Source organism: Oculina patagonica, chromosome 7, assembly GCF_052425735.1.
Source record: "Oculina patagonica isolate OP01 chromosome 7, crgOcupat, whole genome shotgun sequence".
NCBI classification, from domain to species: domain Eukaryota; kingdom Metazoa; phylum Cnidaria; class Anthozoa; order Scleractinia; family Oculinidae; genus Oculina; species Oculina patagonica.
In genome coordinates this window covers 15303522-15321135 of record NC_135764.1, presented here as the reverse complement: position 1 = coordinate 15321135, position 17614 = coordinate 15303522, and the positions used below count along the sequence as shown (strand labels likewise).

The following is a 17614-nucleotide window of genomic DNA, read 5'->3' as shown; positions in this document are numbered from 1 at the left end:
TAGACTGTATCACCAAGAAGTATCGAAGGAGATGTTTCCATTATCTCAACCTCTGTAAGCCTTTTTTCCGCACGAGGTTGAAGTGGCGATGATTGCTAATGAAATCAGTAAGCTTTGGAACTGGCATGGAGCGACGATTTCGTACAATGATTAATGAACCGAAGTTTTTAAAAAAATATGTGTTACATCCTTGTTCGTTAATGTACTTGTGAAGTAAACCTGGCTTTGTTAAAGGCAAGAAAAACTTACCCGGTTTAACTCTTAGTTGTCTTGCTCGAGCCATTCCAACCAAAACAGAACGTTTGTTGCCAATGTACATGGTTTGTTTTTCTTGTTGTCCGTTGTACCATCGACCGGCAAACACACCCGGAACAAACACGTCATTGAGCCAGCTCCAGTACTTTGTGTTGTTCGCGACCTGACATGAAATATGGAGAGAGAAAATGGTGTGGTGTTAATATATGGAAGTTATTGATTTAAAGTGTGATCCGTATTGGGCAAATATTTTGTCTCGTTTCTTTCTTTAAAGTTAATGGACCGAGTCGAAAGCTACGGACAGGAAGAAGAATTGATTCGTGACATCACTTGACTAAAGATGGCACTTAAAAAAAATAGGGCTCCTCCTTAAAATAATAATTATTGTGCTGTGCAAATTTTTGAGGCGCTTTGTGGTTTTCTGAGGTGCCTCCATCCAAGTGGTGTACGGGTCCGCAGTCAAAGAGAGGACTGTATCTATCCAACAATTTTAATTTCGTTCCACTCGTACACTTCGACAATCTATTCTATTCTGTCCGTAATTTTACAATTCTGATTCATTTACTTAAATATATAACTATCATATGATTACAATGTCAAAACAAATGTCAATCAAGTTTGTTTATTCTGTAACTAGTGGTGTTGTCTGGTATCCCGGCTTCTAACTTCTCTTTTTAGGAGTTAAATGAGTCGTCATGACACGCGTGGTGAAAACCTGCTCTCCCTTAACTCGCACAATAATTTCCAACACTAAGATTGAGAAAGAGCGCCTCCTTCCTACTCCAGGAGTCGGAGTCAGACTCCGACTCTCGTTTTATTTCACCACCGGCGTCCACCATTTTTGTTATTGCTTTTGGTTTTGTGTTACTACACTCGGTGATTGGTTAATATAAAACCTCGCGCCAATTCCTCGACCGATCAGAAGAAAAACTAAATTTGCTCCAAGACGCTCGTTTTCGCTTTTTTCGATAAAGGTACATATGTATTTAAATATATCGCTCACAAAAAAGTGATACAAAATTGCACGTCGAAGAACGCGCGAATCTGCTTGTGCATGAAGCGCACTAAATCCACAAATGGCTCGGAACGAGCGACGCTCGACCGCAATCAGACGCCATTTTGATTTTCAAGCTTTTGCGTGTCCTCCGTATTCAGCGGAATTAGCAACTAAGAGCAAGTTTAAAGAAAGACAAAAGCCAATCTTGACCCGCTCAAACACGTTTTCTTGCGCCTCGCGCCGGCTGCATGCCTGTATTCACTTCCAGTTATAATAAGTGCACTGAATTGTCCAAGTCCATTGTTATCGGCCAGAGTGCTTATTTGTTTGGGTTTTGAGTTTTATGTTTCTCAATCGAAAATCGTTCCAACAATTAAACCAATCTGAACCTAGCTAAACCTCCTCAATTGTACATTAAACTAACCTTATGAAATTTCGGTAGCCCATCTCGAATCGACTTTGTCATCAGGTATCGATGGTCATGTCTGTTACCATAGCACACCACCATCAGCAAGAAAACGAAGATTACGTAAAAGAAAAGTTCCACGAAGAACCGCGACCTGTTTTCTTTTCTGACTTGACGTTTTCTCATCCGCTCCACCTCAGTCAGCTTCAGTGTCCACAATCTGTGTTGTGAAGAACTATGTTCACCTTCATCAATGCTTTCATTTTCTTTATGTCTACTCGTCTTCCACTTGCGAATGACTGCTAGCAAAAGAGCTATGAAGAAAACTTTGAATGGCTCCATAATTATCACATCCTGAGTGAATGATATGAACATGGAAGATAGCCATTGCTCACTGATGCTCTTTCCCCAGACTAGACTGTAGAAGATTGTCAACGTCGCTGACAGAGTACAGGAACAAACGAAAAGGAACCAGGCAAGAAAGGTGAGCCAGTTAGCTTTGGTGCAACATCGGGATTCAATTTCCGACTTTCCAGCTCCTTTTTGAAACAAGAAGGTTAAAAGGATGTGAATTGGTGCAACGATAAGCGCGCTTTCAATACCAACGATCACTTGCCTCCAGGAGAATTTCAAGAGCCCTAACTGAATGACCTGTTCGGACTTGCCATCCAACTTATAGAACATCGCGTTGGCGAGCATTGCTGTCAGCAATACTGAAAGACAACACGACGCCCGCTGCACTCTTGTAAACTGGCTTCTCCTTGGCTTTGCTACAACTGAAACCCAGATATGTGTATCCGTGAGGCCTTTCCACCACCGTTTTACAACTTCATGGCTAAAATGCAGTTCATTTGGCACTTGCTCAATCATTCGCTCAATTCGACCATCTTCTCGCTCAAGGGCAAGCCACTGGCTACTGGCAAATGTCCACGATTGATTAACTTGTTTGTCCACAACCACGATTTCTTCTAAAAACCACGAAGGGCTCTCACCAGAGTTATCATGGCCAATCCGCACTCCCTGAATCGCACCAAGGTGTTTATTGATTTGAACAACAAAGACATCCATGTTTCCCCGAGAGAAGAGAAATTTATTGACGCCACGTTCCTCTGAGCTGAGCTGGATAATTCCAGTGCTTTCCGCAGTGCCATAGATCTCCATAGCAACATTGGCTGTTGTTCCTGAGTTTCTCCAAACACCGGTTGTAATTAATATCTCGTATTCTTGTAAGCTGCTTGATGTGGATGGTAGCTGTACAGGCAAAGCATTCTAGAAATCAATGTAGATGACATGTAGTTGTTTTAAAAAGACGTTGTCAAATACTGGATCCAACTTTTGAACGGTCCTAGCTAAGGTTGATGTCAACTTATTCCATTTATCAAAATAATACATACACCTTATTCGATGGTTTAATATATAATACGCGCGGATATTTTGCGAACAATGAGCAAAATGTCCGCTCGTATTATATGTTCAACCATCGAGTAAGGGATTTATTATTCCACCATTTCTTCCACTAAGTCTGGGTCCGTATTCCGTAAGTTTGTCCGTCCGTATTTTTGCCGTCCTACAGTGTAATAACGTGGCATATTTTGCGCGTTCTTTTGCCCTAATATGGTAAAATAGCGCAATAGTGGAATACTAAATGTAAATAGTCAGTAATCAAGTAATTTCCAACCAAGAGCCAATCTTCACAAATAGAGCGCTCTGCCACTACGGTATAATAATAGCATGCAGTAGGGTTACATATAGGCTTCCACTACTTGTGAAAAGCAAAGGCCGATTCTGCGAACACGCCCAGCTTGACGAGTAAAGGATGGAATAGAAAAATATCCCGAGAGAGGAAAGTTGGGCAAGTGAAAAAAACAACACAGTAGTAATGTACTACACTCTGAGGCAAAAAATTTTTTGCCTTAGAGATTTAGTACATAACTACTATCAGCACTGGATTCCAAAAACTGAAGCCAAATCTGAAACCAAAACTGAAGCCAAATCTGAAAAACTAAATCTGAAAAACTAAATCTGAAGCCAAAGTGAAAAACCTAAACTGAAATCAAATCTCAGAATCAACCCTAGGTCAACCCAAGGTCAAAAAATGGAAACCAAACCTTGAAGCCAAATCTATAAACTAAACCTTGATTAAATGATAAAAATAATCTTTGATTATTTTTGACAATATTTAAAAAAAACTTCTTATACTATTTTTCAAAATTTTGGATACAGTGCTTTTAAACAAGCCGAGTTTTTATGCTGTTGTTATTATCATGGTAAATCTCTTGTACTGAATATCTGTTGTGAATTATCTTCTAAAACGATTATGATTTTTGTTATTTTTGAATTCATTTTTTCTTTTTCAAGGTCGGATAATACACTGTTTAAATCATTGTAAATGTTACATAGGTATTTACTTGTTTCATTTTCTTCATTTAATAATTTTGTTAATGGCTTGCAATGTCCATCTTGTTTTAGTTTTTTTTCTAAATATACTAAAGTGTCTAGATTTTCATATACCAAATCTCCGAGTTTTGATAATTCTTTTAATGTTACGATATACTTCAGTGTGTTTATTGCGTCATCAGACATATTTTTGAATGTATCTGCTTTGAAACATATTTTCTTTAAATTTTCCATGTTTATTTTCATGTTGGTCATTTATCTATATATATAGTGTATGTTTTTATTTTTATGCGTTTTTTCATGAATCTCTTATACTCTTTTTTAAAAATCTTGCATCTTAGTGCGTTTAAAACAAACCTCGTTGACATAATGAAAATCAAAACCTAAGATAAACAGATGAGTTTGTCTTTAATATCCATAAGGATATGTTTCTATACAGCATAACAGCCCTGATCCTAATACCTATGATCTATTGTCAGTATCCATGTCATGGATAATGCTATTGTTGATATGTTTTTGTGTTAAAAGATGTCTCCATTTACCTGCCAATCTGTAGTCATATCCATTACATATATCACATATCCATGATTTATACCGCATGTAACGAGTCTTGCTTCTCCTAATAGCATCCTGTCTATCTTTTTCACAAAAATATCTTTGAAATCTAACCATTTATACAAATACTTTATATATTTTTTATTTTCTTATGTGATGTTTTATAGTGCGTTTAAATTTGTTGTAAATCCTTGAATGGAATCCAACTATTGAAATCATTACTATAACCCTTCCATTTGACTAAAGCTTGTTTCTTCTTATAATCCCTCCGAATGACTTTATCAATTCTGAATACATCCTGTTTTGCTTTTAATAATTCAGGTTCATAAAAGCTACCTTGTATTTCCTCATTTCTGAGGTCTTTCAATTTGTATGTAATGGGATTAGTATGTTGGATCTTAGTAATTACGAACATTTCTTCACTCCAATTCGGTGTATAACCCTTATCGAAAACAATTCGTTTATACTTAGATATTCGGACCTTGTCACCAACCTTAAATTTTGGTTTAGCTGATAATGGCTCCATATCACCGTATAGGTTAAAGTATACAGTTCCTTCATTCTTTTTCTTTGAAGCTTCTATGGGTGTCATTTTGATAGAGCTATGTTTTGTATTATTATATTCTTTTACTATTTTTGGAAGTATTTCAAGATACTGTGTATTACCTTGAATAGTAAACTGTTTGTACATTTTATTTTTCAAAGTTCTATTAAATCTCTCAATAACAACAGCTTTACCTTCATTAAAAGTGGAATACATGTTAATATCATTTTGCTTTAGCCATTCCTTGAATGTTTTGTTATAAAATTCAGATCCCTTATCGACCCAGAGATATTCAGGTTTACGCTTGTCATTAATGACAATATTGTTGAAAGCGTTAGTTATTGATGCACCTTTCTTATCTTTCAATTGTATAGCCCAAGCGAATTTACTGAATACGTCAATTATTGTCAATAGATATTTATAACCTTTATTCCATTTTGAAATTTTATCCATAAAAACTAAATCAGCAGACCATATCTCGTCAATTCCATTTGATATTACTCTTCTAGTTTTAAATTTTCGTCTGATTGGTTTATGTAACTCATCGGCTAATTGTTGAGACCAATCATTTTTACTCAACGCCGTTTTCCGTTTTTTGGCTTTTTAACACCGAGCCCTATTTTAGCCTTGGTTGCAATTACATTACGAGCGACAGTATGACCCCATTGACGTTGAGAATAAGGGGTAGAGTCGAGCTCTTGGATCATTTTTTGGTCAGCTTTATGCTTGCAACTTAGTTGTTTAGATTTTGCTTTATTTCCACAAACGCTGTATGCAATATCATGCCTCATCGCTATTTCATCCGTTCTGCCTGTCGGTTTTTGAAATATTTGAAGTATTTCACCTGTATTTGGATCATATTTTACTTGTTTTTCGAGAGGATTATAAGGACCCAAAAAGGCATAGCCATGGGGTACCCAGCCGGCTTTTGGTTTTGGCAATTTCCCAATCAATTTATGTATATCAAGAGCGCCTCCTTTAATAAATTTGCTTTTTTTCTTCCTGCATATTTGACAAACTGATTTTTCCATAAGCCGACCATTTTTAGCTTTTACCTTTTTAGAGTTTAATGATTTGGTTTGTTTTTTACACGATAGACAATACGATTGGCACATTATATATATTGATTAGATATTTAATCGCAATAATGATTTATCCATTTTCCATTTTTATACTCACTGAAATTGCATTTTGGGTCGAGATTTTCATTTTTATATGCACCAGCGGGCTTCCAAAAATTAGATGTCTGAATCCCGCTTTTTTTATTAAATATACCTTTAGCAAAGTCACCGCGCCAATATTTTTTAAATAGATCTTTATCAGCTCCCGTAACTGACATGATACCCGATGCTAAGTCTTGAGCCTGTTGAAAAAATGGAATTTTATCACCAATCTTTTTGTTAATGCTTTGTCCAACTCCTCGTCCTTTTTTCTCACTCACAAAACGAGTTTTAGTAATACCACAAGAAACGCATTTCGATTTGAGTATTAAACGATTGTTTTTTGTTCTCATATATTTTTCAGAATTAGGAACTGAATTAGTTTTTATTTTTTCACGTACACAATACGATTTAGTCATTGTATATATATTACGTTACATATTTTTGAAATAATGTTGAATGAATTTTTCATTATTCATTGTGTCATATATGTCAAACACTTCTAATAAATTATAATACGAATTCCCCTTATTCATTTCGTTAAGAAAGTATAAAGAGAAGTATCCGCATGTGGTTGTATTTATATTCTGTATCTGATTGTTTTGATGTATCAATGTTAAATTCTTCTTTTTTTGCGTGATCGACTATTTCTTGAAATGGAGGCATACCAAAACTATCAAAATAATTGATTACCTTATCTTTTACATAAGTTGCAACCCAATGGCTACCGCTCATATAAGATGGTTCAAGATTGTAAATAAATAATGCTTGTCTATGGTTATGTGGTACTCTTTTATCCCTTGACAAAACATCACTGATTGGGATGCTTAAATATCTGCACCATTTTATTAGATCAAAATTACTCATCGGTATATTCTTATGGAATGTTGGCTTTCTTACTTTCTTTTTGGTTTTAAGATCTTTTTTTTTGGAAGCACCAATCCGCCTTTAAGAAATTTATCATATTCAGCCCACGAACCAATAATTGGAGGACTCCTATAAGATAATGCATCTTTCTTATTTGGTAGTTTAATTTTGCCACCGTTTTTTGATCTTTGTTTCCTAATGATTTGTGGTGAATAATAAGGGTATTCTATTTGCATTCCTGTCCCTCCTTGAGGGGGAGTGACTTGAATTCCTTTTCCAATCACCTTTCGCATTTTACTTATTTGTGTTTTAGATAAACTCAATGTAATGCCTTTACCCTCACTTTTTACTTTATTATGCCGTGTTATTTGTCTTTTTGTAAGGTATAACTCAGTATTACCCTTCTTTTTGATCTGATGCTTATCAATCAATAAACTCACTTCACTTGAATTTTTGATTGCTCTGGCTAGCTTTTTCATTTGGCCTTCTGTTAAAGGAATATATGTTGAAATATATTTTGTGCTCATAGTCTTGCTCTATATATAATAGTGTTAGATTAAATATTACATAAAAATAAGTTCATTCCCAATTTTGTCAATTACAATTTTTTCTTCATAAAGAACTACAGCGTATATCATATAATCGTCAGTAGCTTGTACATTCAATCTGTAATGAAACAATAACTGTTTTGGATCATCAGTAACCGATTCCTTATGATTTCTTAAATCGAAATAGATAACAGGAAATAATTCAGAATAATTTTGTAAATTTAACTGAGTTCCTGTATTGTAGTCGTTGGTTCTGAATGCATATTCTTGAATGTCATTATATAATCTTGGTTTAAAATCACAATCATACTCTAGTTCTGGAGTAAAATATGAATTCCCAAGTTGCAATCGACAGGTAGATAGTGTACATGCATTATCACCCGCATTTATTTTAAAAGTATCAAAAATAAAGGGATTTTCTAATTCATTATTTGACTTGTTTCTTTGCAGATATACAAAAACATGTTTTGCATTTTTAATAGCTGGTGTAATTTGATATATCCCAGAAATAGCAGTTGTTGGTGATGAATGTTTAATAAATTCTCTTAAATATGTCCATTTTGTTGCTGTTAAAAAACTACTATTCACTAATTTTTGTCCTGATGATGTAAAGTTCAAACGTGGTAACCATAACTGAAAATCTAGAACCACATATCGTGTTTCAGCACCCCCAACTCTGTAAATAAATTCTCTATCATCATTTAGTGTTATGTTTAGTTCGATTTGCATAGGTGGTATCATTTTATCTCGTAGTTCTTGAAAAATGGAAAACCTATTCAACGGAATACACGCATATACGTCTTTTGATTGTGCGCACAATTCACCTCTTTTAATTGCTCCTACTTTTGGGGCTGTTGTCAAATTGCCCACTAATGCAGCTCTATCGTCAAGATACCAATTAAAATTGGTAGCTACTGTACGACTATAGTCATCAGAAAATTCAAGCAATCCTTTTATGAAACAGATTTTATGCAGGTCATTACCATCGTAAGGTTTTTTACCTCCTGAAGTTATCATAATGTGATTTATAATACTGGAACTATCATTTATCGTTGACGTTAGCACAGGTGTTTCTAGAGCATTGGCATCGATAGCTGTACCATCAGCCTTTTTTTGAAGTTTGTATTTGACGATAAAGTATCCGTTATACCAATCGAACCAAGAAGAACGATCAGTCATATTGAATATATACCCCGTTTTTTCCTGATATAAGCCATTTGCCGGCTGAATAATGGGTGTTTGCAGATTGAATCTGAGATAATCAACTTTTTCAACATTTTCTATGCTTCTGAAACTCATTTATATTATTAGATTAGATAATTTACTTCAATTGTGCTAATCGTTTCAAAATAAGATCCCCAGCTTTTTCACTTCTATTTAACACGGTTTTTAAACTTTTCTTTTGTGCTTTGATTATTGGTGATTTATTGAGATATTTTACCATTTTTTTAGCATATTGTCCGATATTTGCTAAATCATTAGTTATTAAACCTGATCCTTTATGACGATATTGATATAAACCTTTTTTAGGGTTATAAAATTTTGACCATTCGTATACTCGATTCATTTTATATTATTAGTTTAGATTAATTCACCTCTTTGATAACGATATGAAACGCCGTATCGATTTCATTTAAATCAATGGGACGATTATACGAATCGGTTATATATAGTCTGATTGAATCAATACTATTTTTATTAATTGGTGAAAATTTCAGTCGTCTTGGTTGAAGAGTGAAAGGGAATGATCTACGAATGCCTTGTGCTATGATACTAAAACAAAATAATACATCTCTGGATTCATCTGTCAAGGATCTGTTAGTCAAATCGCAATGAATACATATCATATCAACGCTCCTTGTTAAATCAGGTATTTTGTCACTTATATTACTCCCTGAAGTTAAAATTTTCTTTTCAAAACCCAGAATCAAATTAAAGTCTGATACAGATAGATCTAATTCATAATTTGGCTTTATGGTTATTATTGTTCTAAATAATGATAAATCAAACGTAACTGAAAATGGATAATTATCACCATCTTTACCAGTTGTATTTTTTAAAAAAGTATCAATGTCTGTATATGAATACATTCCATTAGGAAATTCAATATTTTTAAAACTTGTATCACTACCAACGGTTTTTCGATATCTTATTTTAGTATTAGTGAATGAGGATGCGATATTGTACCAACTATATGTCATCGTTATAATCTCATCCAGTGCCATTTCATAATTTTTATTTTGATCCAAGAAAAGTGGCTGTTCAAGATAAATAGTGAAATCATGTGCTTTCTGATTATAATTATTGGCTTGTCTTTTCGCCCTGAATGAACTAAGTATCAAATGTTTTTCCATTATATATATTTAAATTAGATAAAATAGTTGTTATAAATTTTTTCATAAAGACGCTTTGTAATTCTTTTCACTCTTAACAGTTCATCTATTATTGTAATACCTTGGTTTTTTAATTCATAACTCGTATTTCCAGCGGATATGCTTCCACAAATTATATCCAATTTTTCAATAAGTTTTTCAGGGTCTCTGTAATAAATAGCCTTATAATTATGGGCTAGACCACTGCCTTCCCACTCATCTTCTTCTCTATCAGAATCAGGCGCTGTGTCCCTCCTCATACCCTCTATCTTATCAAATAATGATTTCTCTATAGCTGGTTTTATCTTAGGTTTAGTTTTTCTGGGGGTCTTTTTCAATTTTTCCGATTTTTCCCGTAACTCCGAAGCTGAAAAAGGAACTTTTTTGTATTCCATACGTTGTATTTTTTGCTTAGTTAATAACAACTGGTTTTCAATATTGTTAATTTGTTTTGTAAAATTATCTGATTGTTTTAATAGATCATCATATGATAGCCCACGATACTTTCCCGTTTTAACATAATTTTTTCCACTCTTATTTAATTTCCCAAGCAAAACATTAATCTGCCGTCTATCTTCCGAAAGATTTTTACGTAGATTGTTTAATTCCTGTTGGTCAGTCTTATTAATCGAAGTGGGATCCCATTCTTTTCTCTTTCGTGTTGTTGATGGTGCTTCAAAATCTGCTATTTCATCTTCATCAATTGGTAACGGTGGTTCATAATCGGGCATTTCATCTTCATCAATTGGTAACGGTGGTTCATAATCGGGCATTTCATCTTCATCAATTGGTATCGGGGGTTCATAATCGGGCATTTCATCTTCATCAATTGGTGGCGGTGGTTCAAAATCGGGCATTTCATCCTCATCCTCATCTTCAATTGGAAGATGATCACCCTCTCTTACCCCTTTATTTTCCAACTTTTTAGTTGCTTCAATTTGAGTGTCGAGACGAGATGTCACTGGTTTAAACATTTTTGCGAATTTGATTTCGCCTAATTGATCTACCAATTTTGAAGACATTATTTGATTATTAATTGATTTGATTTGATTTTCAACTTCTTCTTTTTGTTCAGCAATTTTTTGCCAAGCTAATAGACTCATTTATATATATATTAGTGTAGATTATTATCGCGTCTTCCAGAAGTCTTTCATCAGTCTTTCATCAGTCTTCCAGAAGTCTTTCATTAGTCTTCCAGAAGTCTTTCATCAGTCTTTCATCAGTCTTCCAGAAGTCTTTCATATTATATAATTAAATAATATAAATGAAGATACCAAATTTAGACAGAAAATCATCACATAAGCCTGAGAGAAAGTTATGCGATTTTATAAGCGAAGATTATAGAATGCTCGTAGCGGGCAGTAGCAATTGCGGTAAATCAAACCTAATGATGTTCATGTTGAGAAAACCGCTTGTCTTTTATGATAAAATATATATTTATACCCCTAATCAGCATCAAGATAAAATTCAAGATCTTATAAAGTTGATGCAGGAAATATCTGGTTTTGTAGGTTATGATGTGCTCGAAGTTGGTGGTGAAGATGATATAAAAAATACAAATGAGTATCAAGATGATAACAGAAAAGTTGTTATTTTTGACGATATGATGAATTCAAACAACAAAATTCAAGATAAAATAGCTAACCATTTTACTGATGGTCGACATCATAAGATTAGCCCTATATATCTGAGTCAAAGCTACTATGATGTTCCGCAAAAAATTCGGTTAAATTGCTCTCATATGATTCTATATCCACCCACGACAAAAAATAACCTCCAGATGATTGCAAGAGAAAATCTGATATCACCGAATTTGTTTGATAAACTCAAAAAATATGAGTTTTTATTTCTTGACAAACAAAAAAATACCGTAAAAAAGAATTTCGACGAATCTACATTATAATCTAATATATTAACATAGATGGGTTACATTAATGACGAAAATGATTTTATATCAACTAAATATTCTCAAAGTGCAAAACCTGCAATTGGTTTTAAATTGACTAGCCATGGTAACTATTATATGGACAAAAAGAAAATATTCGGGTTAAAGACACAAGATGACGTTGCAGTGGATGCTGATTATGATTCATATGCAAAAGACTTGAGTAGTGCTATTAATAAGAGATATCTTAATCAATTTTGTTTAAAAAAAAATAGAGATGAAACTACTTTTGATTGTGTTGGACTTTCACTTCAGAACACTGAAGCTTACTATGATGGGTTGTATAACGACTTATCAATACCGAATGTTGAATACCTAAAATTAGAAGACAATAAAGTCAAAACAGAACTAAACAACAAACTCACTGATAAAGCCGATCTTAGTACCAATAACGAACAAACGTTTAACAGCATAATAAATGTCCCGAATTTCGATCAAGGCTATAGCAATATGTCTAACGTAATGAATAAAGAATATATTGACTCAAGAGACGCGCTTAAAGCAGACAAATCATACACTGATAATACATATTTAACCAAAAATACCGGAGCTATTTTATCTAACAGTATTCAGAGTAAGGCTTCGAAGGTATATGTAGACAGTACTTTTCTAACTAAATCCGTTGGTAATGGCTTAGCTCAGAGCATACAAAATAGGCTCAATATTCACGGTAGTAACATGATGCAGGCAAATCTCCATATGGGTGGGTATAATATAACCAATCTAAAAAACCCAACCAAAGATACAGACGCTGTAAACAAAAAATACATGCTTGATCATGTTGATAGTTCAGTCATATAACCTCTATTGGTAAAGGAAACACGTTTTCCATAATATAATGATTGACAGTATCAATCAACTTAGTGAAGAGGATGATATCGAGTTAGGCAGTTTAATCGATCATCCGAATTCATACCATAAGATCAATACGAAAGTTGTAGACAGTAAGCTGGTACTTGACAGCAATAAAGGCTACTACTCAAGCAGATTAGGTATAAATGTATATAGTTTACCAATCAATCGATACACAATGGTTTTCGAGCTATTTTTTCCAGCTGAAATAGATCATGATAGTCTAGATATCGATATTGTATCATCAATCGACAACATCGACAAATCAACTACGCGAGTTTATGATGGATATAGTCGAACAATAGCACAAATTAATAAATATCAGCAACATCCTAATAATTATCTCTATGTTGATATCGTTTTAAAGATGAAATCAGGGAACGCATATGTCCCAAAATTACAAACATATATCGTGATTTATGGAATAAAAGGTTATCAGAGTAACGTTGATCCTAGGATATACGATCAGCTATATTATGTTGAAAATGATAGAATAGCTTTCAATGCATCAATTGATATGAAAACAAAGGCTATTTATGGTATTAAACCAGCTACTACTAATGACCAAGCTGTTAATTATGAACAGTTAAAAAAATATTTTCGGGACAATTTGAAGTCTGATCTTGAATTAAAAATGGATAAGAAAAGAAACATCAGCTATTACCATAAAATTTTCGAGTATTTTTATGATCTAACGGATCCATCTGAATTCATCATGTCAGATGCAAACGGAGCTGTAATGTCAGGGATTAAATAATGGTCTTGTCTTTAATCCCACAAAATTGTTAGAAGATTTTGATCCAAAAAACGGCTTTATGAGTGGTTTCGAAATTAATTTAAATGAAAATATCACTGAATCCAATGACTGGACTATATATATGGCATTTAAATATGACTATAAGCCCAGTGATAATAAAAGGATTAAAATTGAATTTATCGAGGGTGATAGTTTTAGTTTTCCGTGGGTTAAAGTGGAGCATAATAAGCTATTCATCGATTATGATCTAGATTCATATACAGAGCAAATTAGAGGTGCTTATATAGGTAAATATTTAAATCTCTGGTATACTAAAATAGGGAATCAATTTAGAATCGCTGTTTGTAATAATGCTATGAGTATTGATCAAACATTTTCTGGGTTTAATATCAATGCATCTAGCATTAAAATCTCTTCAGATTACTATGTACAAAGAATCGGTTTTAGTAAAAATACATACCCGATAAATGGTAGAGAGTATCATAAAATCCAATTTTTAGATAAAACAAAGGATGTATTCTTCGAATAAATTATCTAACTCCAACGATTTTATCTAATTAAATTATATGAAAACAGTGAAATTGGTTAGCAATATTATTGATTCTATTGAGAGATTAATTCAAAACATAAGGAAGCTGTATTACACAATAAAGAACAAGCGCAATGCTAAAATGACAAAATGATAAAACAAAAAAATCATATATAACTAATATATATGACTAAACATCGAAAATGCATATTTACATGGAACCATATATCAAGCGAACTGACTGAAGACCAAATTATAGAATTGAAAGCTTATTATCAAACATATCATCGAAAATGTTGGGCTTACAAGCAGGCTGTTAAACGTTTCAAAAAATGGAAATTATTAGGGAATTCATTGTCTATCCTCTTTGCATCAAGCGGATTCGCCTCCTCTATAGCGACTGGTGGTATTGCTTTGATCACAATATCAACAATTTCATTATTGATTCAGGCTTTGATGATACATAAGAATCTCGAACTAAAAATTCATAACTCCATATATGCTTACCAAAGCTATCAACACCTTTTGAACTCTATTAAAGGCGCTATGAGAAGTGGCGATTATAATGCGTCTAGCATCCTAAATACAATGAAAAGCATTGACGACTACATATGCGATACCGGTCCAATAATCGATCGATATCTGCTCAAGTATGATGATAAATTTACCGAATAATCCGTGCGATCTGGGACGATTTTAATGCTAAAATCTCACCCCAATACCGATCATTAAAAGCTCGCGTTTTTTTTGATTCAGTAACACAGATGAAATTGTATGGTATACCGAGCATTTTAAACAGCTGTCTTATAATATATTTCGTTGAGATCATCCTCTTTCTTCTTTTATTTATAGATGGAAGAATAGTATCGATCTCATGAAACACTTTGTAAATCTTATCGCGATGATTATGAGACAATTGAACTCCATTTTTAATACATAAATCGTTTAAAACATTCTCAATATGGTATTTACGATGATAGATGCTTTTACGCCATATTTTGTGTCTGTTCTCGTAAAAATCAAAATACTCGCTAACATATTTATAATTCTGAGTCCCGCAATTTTGGCATACTTTCATATATGCATCTTCCAAAATATCAGGTTTATCACAGCAATGATCAACAACTTTATCGCCTGTATATAATAACTCATTGCAAAAAATACAAGAACCCTCACCCATTATTTTTAAATCGCTATGTATCTGTGTAACACAAAACATCTCATATATAAATATATTTATATAAAGATGGTTCAAGGCAATAGAATTAAGTTATGAAGACTATCATCGAGTTTGTCTCTGTTTGCATGCATTGTTATATCGTCTAAAATGCAATTATGGAAACACTCGTAATTGAATACGCAACGCATATAAACTTTTTGAGTAAAGTTTACTCAAAAAGTTTATAATAAAAAAAATTCTTACTCATGACCTTGGAAAGTAATAATGACTCATTTTACTGGGAAATCCCCTATAGTTGCTTGGCAGAGTAAGACATCTTCACAAAAATATTTCACAAAATGAATAATGTTTTTACAAAATATTTCACAATTGTGTAGCAAAATGTGAAGTTTTTGATTGGTTAAAAAATCATATGAAGAAGCATTTTAAATATTAATCATTTCAAAACCGTTGGGGTTCCAGCACTGATTTGCATATGTCAACTTAAGCCAAAACCAAAAAACGAACCAACTTTTCAACCAAAACTAAAAAACGAACCAACTTTTCAACCAAATGGTTTAATTATGGGCAAGAATTCATGCATTTTTAAATATTTTCTGATTCCAGCATCTATCCATAGACTGAATAAATATGTATTTATATCACAAACATTACTTCTGAGAAGACATATGTTGATCCTTCCGAGGTCTCCCACGTCGCCGTTTCAGTTGTGTATGTTCAATCTGGTCTTCAGGTATACACTCTAAATGTACATGATTTTTGTCTTCATTTGATAGGTCTGAAGATAGCATTTTAATAATACTAATATTAGCTTCAAGGATGTTCTGAATACACCAAATTTTATTAATGAAGGCTATATCATTCGAGCTTTCATCAGCTTCTGGCAGGTGTTTGATATTTAATGTAATATCACTCATTCTATATATATTAATAAAGAAAATAATTATCTGTTTATATCTAAACGCACTATAAAAAACATATAAAGAATTATATATATAGTATATAATAAATGGGAAGGAACAAAATTTATACAACCGAAAAAGACCGATTAGAAGCTATTACTAGATCAAAAACGAAATACATGCTTAATAAGCCTTGGTATTGTGATATTTGTGAATATCACACTTGCCTTGCAGGAAAATGGAGTCACATGAGAACTAAAAAACACATTAAAAATGCTGTCATTAAAGGTATTCAAGAAGATAATCGGTTCAATATTATACCTGATGAATAACATATAAAGAAAAATTATATAATTATATATTGTATAGCACAGTATATATAAATTGCTGTTTTCTGTTGCCTGAGGTGACCAAAAATATATTATTTCTGGTTATCTTTAAACGCACCAAAAATCTCAAAAATAATTTTTACTATAAAGGACTTAAAGGTTTGGTGATTTTATATAGTACACAAAAATGACACAAAAAAATATCTCAACTAATAGTAAAATGAACGAATCTGATCTCAACAAGCTATCTAAAACCGACCTTATAAAACTCATTTTATCACTAAAAGCCGAACCAAAAGCACACGAGCACCAAAAGGTCGAGCCGAAAGCACACGAGCCCCAGAAGCCGAATCAAAGCCCCACCCCCTCGCGTAAAATACCAAAAAAGAAGACATACCAATCTCATTCAAATACTCCTAAACCAATAACAAAAACCCATAATACTCTTAAACAACTATCAAAAAGTTACCTGAGGGATGCAAAGACACTTGGCTATACATGGATAGATCTTGTAAAAAACTCAACAAGGCAAAAAGTAATCAATAAAATTCAAAAATATAAGACCGATAAGACCTTAAACAGGACACTCAATGAATTTAATTTCGATGACAGTATTTTTGATTCAACATCCAATGACCAACCTCTATTCAAAATAACGGAAATCGGAAATACAGCGAATAAAAAATTCAATGCTTATACCAATGAATTTAAAATAAATGTACGCAAAAATTTCATAGGTAATAAAAATGATGTTTTCAGTGTATTTGAAAAAATGGTTGAAATGACAATAAAGAAAAGGCAGTTAAAAGATAATGATAGATTCAGATTGGTAATTTCAAATGATGAATTAGATCATCCTATCTCAACAAAATTGTTAAAAGTTTCTGATTTCAAGTTAAATCAACTTTCAGATGTAATCAATACGTTGGAGTATAAAGAAATAGATTTAGAAAATTGCAAAATAATTATTCAATCTGTTAAAATACCTGCAGGTAAAGGTCGGTTATATTTATCAAAAC

The 17614-nt window shown here is 33.0% G+C and overlaps 2 protein-coding genes across 2 annotated transcripts in view; both read right to left on the bottom strand.

The window, feature by feature from the left end:
• The window catches only part of LOC144659806 (polycystin-1-like protein 2), a 170627-nt gene that overhangs the window by 130319 nt on the left and 22694 nt on the right, over nt 1-17614 (bottom strand). The gene's annotated exons all lie outside the window — the stretch shown is intronic.
• Nucleotides 1-17614, bottom strand: part of LOC144659807 (polycystin-1-like protein 2) — a 35449-nt gene that overhangs the window by 2160 nt on the left and 15675 nt on the right. The window contains exons 8-9 of the mRNA XM_078520328.1: nt 1677-2927; nt 250-418 (exon numbers count right to left, since the gene is read on the bottom strand). Of these exons, the coding sequence (XP_078376454.1) occupies nt 250-418; nt 1677-2927 (1420 nt within the window). The remainder of the gene's footprint in view (nt 1-249; nt 419-1676; nt 2928-17614) is intronic.